At 41.3% G+C, this 7,336-nt stretch overlaps 1 protein-coding gene across 1 annotated transcript; it reads right to left on the reverse strand.

Annotated features, from left to right (window-relative positions):
- Positions 1-2,519: 2,519 nt before the first annotated feature.
- On the reverse strand, positions 2,520-7,041 carry LOC137279717 (uncharacterized). The gene is made up of 4 exons (XM_067811835.1): positions 6,963-7,041; positions 5,718-5,834; positions 3,663-3,792; positions 2,520-2,800 (listed from the first exon to the last, which is right to left on the reverse strand). The coding sequence occupies exons 1-4, from the start codon at positions 7,015-7,017 to the stop codon at positions 2,605-2,607; spliced, it is 498 nt and encodes a 165-aa protein (XP_067667936.1). The 5' UTR covers positions 7,018-7,041; the 3' UTR covers positions 2,520-2,604.
- Positions 7,042-7,336: the final 295 nt, after the last annotated feature.

Genomic DNA, 7,336 nt, shown 5'->3' on the forward strand with positions numbered 1-7,336 from the left:
ACATTAAAGGAAGAGGCCAATTTAAGCCAGTTCTCTGAAACAATATTTAGCAGACTTCATTCTATAAATAAAATAATAACGTCGTCAATGAGGAGCATGTAACAACTGTCACCTGTGAGACAAAATCTCACGTTATCACCTGTCATCTGTTACTTACCTCCAACAACTGTCAGCAGTGGGAGGAATTGCAAAGAAAGCATCATATTATAACCTGTCAACTCAAATTAAATTCGGAGGGTGTTTTATCTTATGGGTGGAAATTTGCAAGGGCTTTTTGTCCTGGAGCATTTAGCATGGGTTTATTTTGTCCGAGGGCTTTTGTATCCCCTCTCAAAAAAACTCTCATCGAAAGACAGAAAAATTACGACAGAATCACAGCTATATAAATTTAAAACTAGTACGCTAACATGTAATGCAATCACTATAGACAGTACAAAATAGAAACGGACTATAAATCACACCAATTGCGGGGAAATCACAATACTAGGGGCAGTTTATATAGAGATGATTGCAAACAAGGTAATTTTGCAACCAAAAACATGGTGCTTAAACTTCAGGATCTTATATAGTCCCCCGCCCCTGAGAAAGCCGGTGACAAGAGCAAGTGATATTTATTGCAAATTTCTGGACACATCAGCCAGGAATCAGGTTAGAAGACTTAGTATGAGTAAGTGAGTTATTATTTAGCGTCACATCAGCAATATTGTTGCCACATCGTGACGAGAACAATTTAATTTATATCAATAGTAAAATAAGTAAATTGGGAACGTAAAAACCTGTCACCGAGGGACGGTAAAACACTAGACTATCACAGATACGAACACAAAACTGGTATATATACCTAAAACTCTGTAATTAAAGAAGACAATACAATATGATAGATCGCCATACTAGGGACCATGGGGACTTACAGTACCTTGACTACCTACATAGACCGTAGCTGGTTTACACCATCCCTTCAGTATGGAATACGAGAATGGACATTGTCGCCCTCTCACAAACAAGCAAAATGAGGCGAACAAAACCAAAGAGCGACAATGCGACATTTCGCGTATTTATAGCATTGACGCGATGTCGCATGTCGCGTTTTAAATACTAGTAACATTTTTTCTAATCCTCCAAAGCCCGACATGTGACACAACGACAATTTTCCAGCTCCAGACTGAAATATTGCCAATGTGACGCTAAATATTAACCCAGTCACTCACTGACGTGTAACCCGGTGACAACGGGATCATGTAGCTATCATGTAGTATCATGTCTCTACGGTTATTACGGATACACAGTATCCTGCATAGAATATCATCTCGATATCTTTGTATTTATAGTCCCGGGGTAGAATAGGCCTTCAGCAACCCATGCTTGCCATAAAAGGTGACTGTGCTTGTCGTAAGTGGCGACTAACGGGATCGGGTGGTCAGACTCGCTGACTTGGTTGCCATATGTCATCGGTTCCCAATTGCGCAGATCGATGCTCATGTTGTTGATCACTGGATTGTCTGGTCCAGACTCGATTATTTACAGACCGCCGCCATATAGTTGGAATATTGCTGAGTGCGGCGTAAAACTAAACTCACTCACTCATTGTATTTATATCAGGAAATTGATAGACTAACCCATAAGCATTTAGCCCTGCAGTTATTACTGGTGCCCAGTAATGTCTCTATCACTTAAAAGCAACAGTTTAAAAAAGAACTCCGTTGTTTTCATATTTCATTACAAATCTCCATAGCTGTACCTGCTCAGGCCCTGAATTACCACTTAGGTCTTTTTGTTACCTCAAAGAAAGCATTACCATTGGCCAAAGGCCTCTTTACTGAATAAAGATCATGTAACAACATACTATATGTAGTTGGTATGCAAGCAGCTACCATCTTATTCAAGGTCATTGGGTGTAGGTAGGTTACTGTCACGCTTACAAAACCGGAGAAGTCATTTGAAAAATTATCACTATCCAGGATCAGGGCCTGGCCTCTAATACATACGATGCTGCCGGACAAATCAAACATTGAAAGAACAATAAACAGCAAACATTGTGAAAAGCTGAAAATTTACCGAAATCAAATTCAGTGCCATGAGGATCAAGGATACGCGTACCCACTGTAACAGGTTGGGACACATGGTATCCCTTTCTGTTCAGCAGTTGCAGTCCATCTACATTGAACTGAGTTTTGGCCTGGCATGAAAGTACCTGATAATATGAAACACGTACCACACATGTGGCTTAACGACATTCTACTGGAACACATTCAAACCCGACCCACAAATGGACGTGTGTATGCATCCCTGTGTGGAAGTGTGGCTGTCATGCTTATAGAACTAACCTCAACATGGATAGCATGCATTATCCAGTCGTCAAAGCACACTGACACACTCAAACCGAACACACCATGTTCGAGCATATCAGTGCCGAGTATTGGGTAAAGAAACATCACTCTTAGGCGTAGGTTGGTATGACACGGCCGTAGGTCGAACCACGGACTTTCCGATCTCGAAGAGGACACATTCAACACTAGACCTGGGTCATGTAATATTTTTATTATTATCAAACTATTGATTGTACAAATAATCGCGTGTTACTTATTCAGATGTAATTAAATTGATCTATCCAACGATTGCTTTCCCTGCGAATGGGACTCCTTCAACTGGTGTCAGATGAGGGCCTCTGTTGCAGTTATCTCCCTTGCAACAGAAAGAGCACGTGATCGCATAGCCAGACACCTGGTGGTCAATACCAAGACAGCGAGGCTGGGCTCTGGTTACGGAATAACTCTGCTGGCACTGTGATAGTGTGGCACATCTGGAAGTAGAGACTTCGGATAAATAACCTATATTTAACAGTTAAAACGCCCGTGACTGATATGTGTTTTAGCTAAGGTTCGCCACAAAGGCCCCGTCGAGTTGACACGCATCAAACATATAATCGTGGGTTCGAATTATTATTGGATACTAATATATCGCTCATTTCCACGCCATTAGTGCATGCTCAAGGAGCTGGTGTTTTTTATTCGATAACTGGATGTCAATCACAACGGTACATCGTATTATCAAAGTATTATCCCTGGGGTCACGGAACTCTTGCAGCGACTAGGCGCACCTAGTTATTGCAGCTTTGTCATCCATACGTGGAACCATTCACACCTGGGTGGACTGGAACATGTTGTCACAGCACTTTGCCCATGTTTACTGCACGCTGCTGTACCTACAATTAAGTGTTTGCACGTATCCATATTGCCACCTTCTGGTCATATACACACGGACTCGTGGGTTCTTTCAAATGCACGCGGCTGTGTACTGTATACTGGGGATTGTGACAACACTGAAAGAGTCTGCACACAAAGTTGACATATGGGCTTTTACACCCGGTCACAAGTGGGCTCGATCCGGGCACCCCAAACTCGTTCACCATAACTCCGGTCTGAGATTGTGTTTCTACCTGTACAATCGCAATACCCATATTGCATGGTCTTGTTAAGTTTGAAAAAGACCTGCAATTTGGGTATTGGCTTGGAAAGGGCGAAAGATAGCTCAAATGGAGACGGCAGAAATAAATACACATGACCCCCTTGAATGGCATTGAAATCTGTGAGTGAATGTTTAAAAGATTAATATTAATTACAGTCGCAATTTTACAGGTGGGGTTAATCTGTATGGTTTTATACCCTTTGATGATGTCTCGGTTGCCGTTGCTATGGTCGGTAACTGTAGAGATGCAGTAGGTGTTGTTGCCGACACAGTTGGAGCTCAAGGGAGACGTGTAGCATTTGAGATCGGTGCAGTGGACACACACGACTGTAAGTAAGACATTGTGTTAGTATTGTGTTTGAGAAGTGTAGACAATGTAGTGTGTGTGACTTGGTATGCCTGTCTGTTAGTCCTTCCTTCTGTTCACTGTGGTTGGCAGTCTTGTAGGTTAACTGTCAGCTCCCCACTTGGGATGTCTACCTCTAAATGTTTGCTTCTCTGTCAGTCTGTCAGTCCGTATGTCTGGCCTTATCCATCCGCATCGACTTCAACTTGTCTGGCTGTGTGTGTTTATAACTATCTATGCGTTTGCTGGTCTGCGTCTGTCTACGGATGTCTTAGGGTTCTTTTCTCCTTCTCGGTTCATAGATATGTGCTTGTCTGAAGGTCTACCCGTCTCTTCATTTATATGTGCCTGTCTGTAGGTCTACCCGTCTGTCCATAGATATGTGCTTGTCTGTAGGTCTACCCGTCTGTTCATAGATATGTGCTTGTCTGTAGGTCTACCCATCTCTTCATAGATATGTGCTTGTCTGTAGGTCTACCCGTCTCTTCATAGATATGTGCTTGTCTGTAGGTCTACCCGTCTCTTCATAGATATGTACTTGTCTGTAGGTCTACCCTTCTGTAAGCTTTTGGCAAATTATATCTGCTTGGCTACGTTTACCTGGTGTGTCTGCATATGTACAGCTGTATGTATGTTTTGTGGCTCCACGTCTACCTGTTTGGCTAACATGTCTCACTAGGTCTGTCTATTCACATATGCTTGTTTATATGTCTACCTGTCTTTCTGTGTTTAGTTATTCACATATCCTTGTCTGAATGTCTAACTATCTGTATCTGCCTATCTGATATTCTGATGCCTGCCTGAATATCTACCTCTTTATCTGTGTCCGGTTATCCATGTGTGTGTTCTGTTTGTCTAAGTGCATGCCTGGGAAAACCTAATCAGATATGCGTCTTTGTCTGCCTATTTGTATATACTTGTCTGTTTGTCCGTGTCCGTCTGGTCTGTCTATTCATATACGCTTGTCTGTATGTCTAACTGTCTGTGGTTATTCACATATCATTGTGTGTGTGTCTAACAGTCTGTGTCAGCCTGTCCATATGTGCTTTATGTATGTTTAACTGTCTGTGTCTACCTATTCATATATACCTTTTGCATGTCTTCCTGTCTGTGTGTAGTGATATCTGCTCGTTCGTACATCTACCTGTCTGTGTCTACCAATACATAATCTGTCTGTATCCATATTCTATCTGCACCTGCTTATTCATATCTGTCGCACTGTGTGTCAATTGTCTGTGCTTGTTGATAGCAGGTCGTTTGCTTGTCTACCTGTGTCTGACAATCGTAAGATTGTCAGAACTTGGCTAATAATCTTTTTTGTTCAATGTCTTTGTCTGCGTCTGATGGCCTTAGCCCAATACTAATGAAATTCTAGTAAGTATTAAGGTGTGAAAGGTTATGCAAAATATATAAGTGAAGATGCGTATAATATTTCGTCGGATGTAACCCAATTGTCGGGTCAAAACAAGCATCCACATGACATTTGGATTAGACGAACATTTACAAACTTATTAAAACGTTACGGAAGTGACCCGAGATACTGACTGACAAAGTGATATCAAATACCGGTATCCTACACGGGATCAACTGTAGGATAACTATGGAATGTTAAACAGACGAAATAAAATTAGAAAGCATTCATACAAAAACACACACACCAAGAAATGATTGTGTACATGCTACCGACATTGCTGTAAAAGGCATATTAACTACTAATTGCTTTGATTACTAACTGGTTTACTGTGTACCTACTGTCACTTGACCAGTCATAGGATATATATGATTTGATCGATTGATGTGCTGATCGAGTTATTGATCGAGTGATTGGTGGTTGACATAGACATCTACATGCACACAGAAACGCAAACACACAAATGCAAATACAAAGGCACTCAAATAAACAGACCTGGTTTGGGTGTGGTCGTTCCCGTGGTCGTGGCTGGTTTAGTTGCTGCAGCCCGTGCGTAAATATCCACACTGACATCCGGGGACTTTAGGGCGGTGAAATACACCAACAGCACACCTGTAACCACTCAGCATTAGTTCTGCGTTTCACACATCATCAGTTAAGACAAAGGACGAATTGGTTTGCCAGGAATGGATACCATCCATCTGATCCATTCGCCAATCCCAGAATCTATTGATTCACGGAGATATATGATCAGCAAAATCGTGAAAATATAGTCGTGAGACCTTATCATGATGATTCGGTCGCGGAACCATGGATAAGGTCGTGGAACCATGGACGTTATCTTGTCTCAACCTCTATGACGAGATAAGGTTGACACACCAGGAAACACCTTCTTACACCCATTTCCAACAAGGAGTCATGTTTCAAGTACACGTAACATTATCTTACCCACAATTTCAATGGAGAGACAGATTTTGAGGTACCAGAGAGCCAGTATCTGAACACTCTACCAACAATCCCAGCAACACACGTAGTTGTAGTGCATGTACTACTTCGTTCTTTCGAAATAGTCCATGAAATTTAAAGTGAGTGAGTGAGTGATTTAATATTTAACGTAACATATTTTAGCCATATCGTGACGAGAATATTTAACACAGAAATGGAAGATATGTACATCATAAGAACCCGTAATCAAAGGACAGTAAAACGACTCGAATATCACAGTTACAATTTAAAACTAGAGTGGAAAGTTAAAACAAACATCACCATTTGGACAAGACAACATAAAATACGGCTTATATATCGCCAATGACAGAAAGTAGATCACCATACTAGGGACCATGGGGACTTACAGTGCAATTGCTTCATGGCTTTACATCATTCCTTCAGCTGTCAGTAACTTAGGAAATCTAGCCATACATTAAATGACATATATTCTACGATTAAACATGTGGAAAGTTTCAATTTACTTTGAATGTTTGTGGACTTACGTACCCTCTCAGGAGGACAATAATTTTACAGTACTTCAACTCCCTTTGAGGGTACAGCCACTAACAAGCACAGTTACGAATGTAAACTTCCGATTATAAAACATTTATCTATTTACATGAAATTTTAAGGAGAATCTGGGGCTTTGAAAGGAGTGTTAGGTTAGGCAAGCAGGGCAAGTTCAGAGAGGATGATCAATGGAGGTTTTCTGCGGTGGCCCGTCTATGCCTGTACTATTCAAGCAACACTCACCTGCCACACACAACGCCGACACAGCCAGTACAGTGAACGCAGTCTTCGTCGCCATTTTGAAAACAGCTTATCTAGAAGTCTCATAGTCTCGCGAGAAGTGAATCATCACGTTCAACAGTTCTCTTCAAACGGTGCAATTTTCATTAACAGTAATCCGCTTCGTGGATGTAATTTATGGGCTTAAATATGTCTTAACGTTGAATCGTATGTGATAAAAAACCTTGGAAAATGAAAGGTTTGGAGTTCTGAATAAGATCCCAACTGCATTCTCCCACGATCTTATCAGTTCCATTTCGAAGCCCTGAATCGGCATATGTACCATTACGCTTCGCAAGAGCAATCCGATAAAACAAGATTCACTCTTAATAAAAAAA

The sequence above is a fragment of the Haliotis asinina genome, chromosome 1, assembly GCF_037392515.1.
Source record: "Haliotis asinina isolate JCU_RB_2024 chromosome 1, JCU_Hal_asi_v2, whole genome shotgun sequence".
Classification (NCBI taxonomy): Eukaryota; Metazoa; Mollusca; class Gastropoda; order Lepetellida; family Haliotidae; genus Haliotis; species Haliotis asinina.

Coding starts and splice junctions, on each gene's coding strand:
- LOC137279717 (XM_067811835.1), bottom strand. CDS start 7,017: ATGGCGACGAAGACTGCGTTCACTGTACTGGCTGTGTCGGCGTTGTGT. Junction 3,793..5,717: donor AACGACCACACCCAAACCAG/GTCTGTTTATTT, acceptor TCTTACTTACAG/TCGTGTGTGTCCACTGCACC. Junction 2,801..3,662: donor AACCGAGACATCATCAAAGG/GTATAAAACCAT, acceptor CTCTACTTCCAG/ATGTGCCACACTATCACAGT.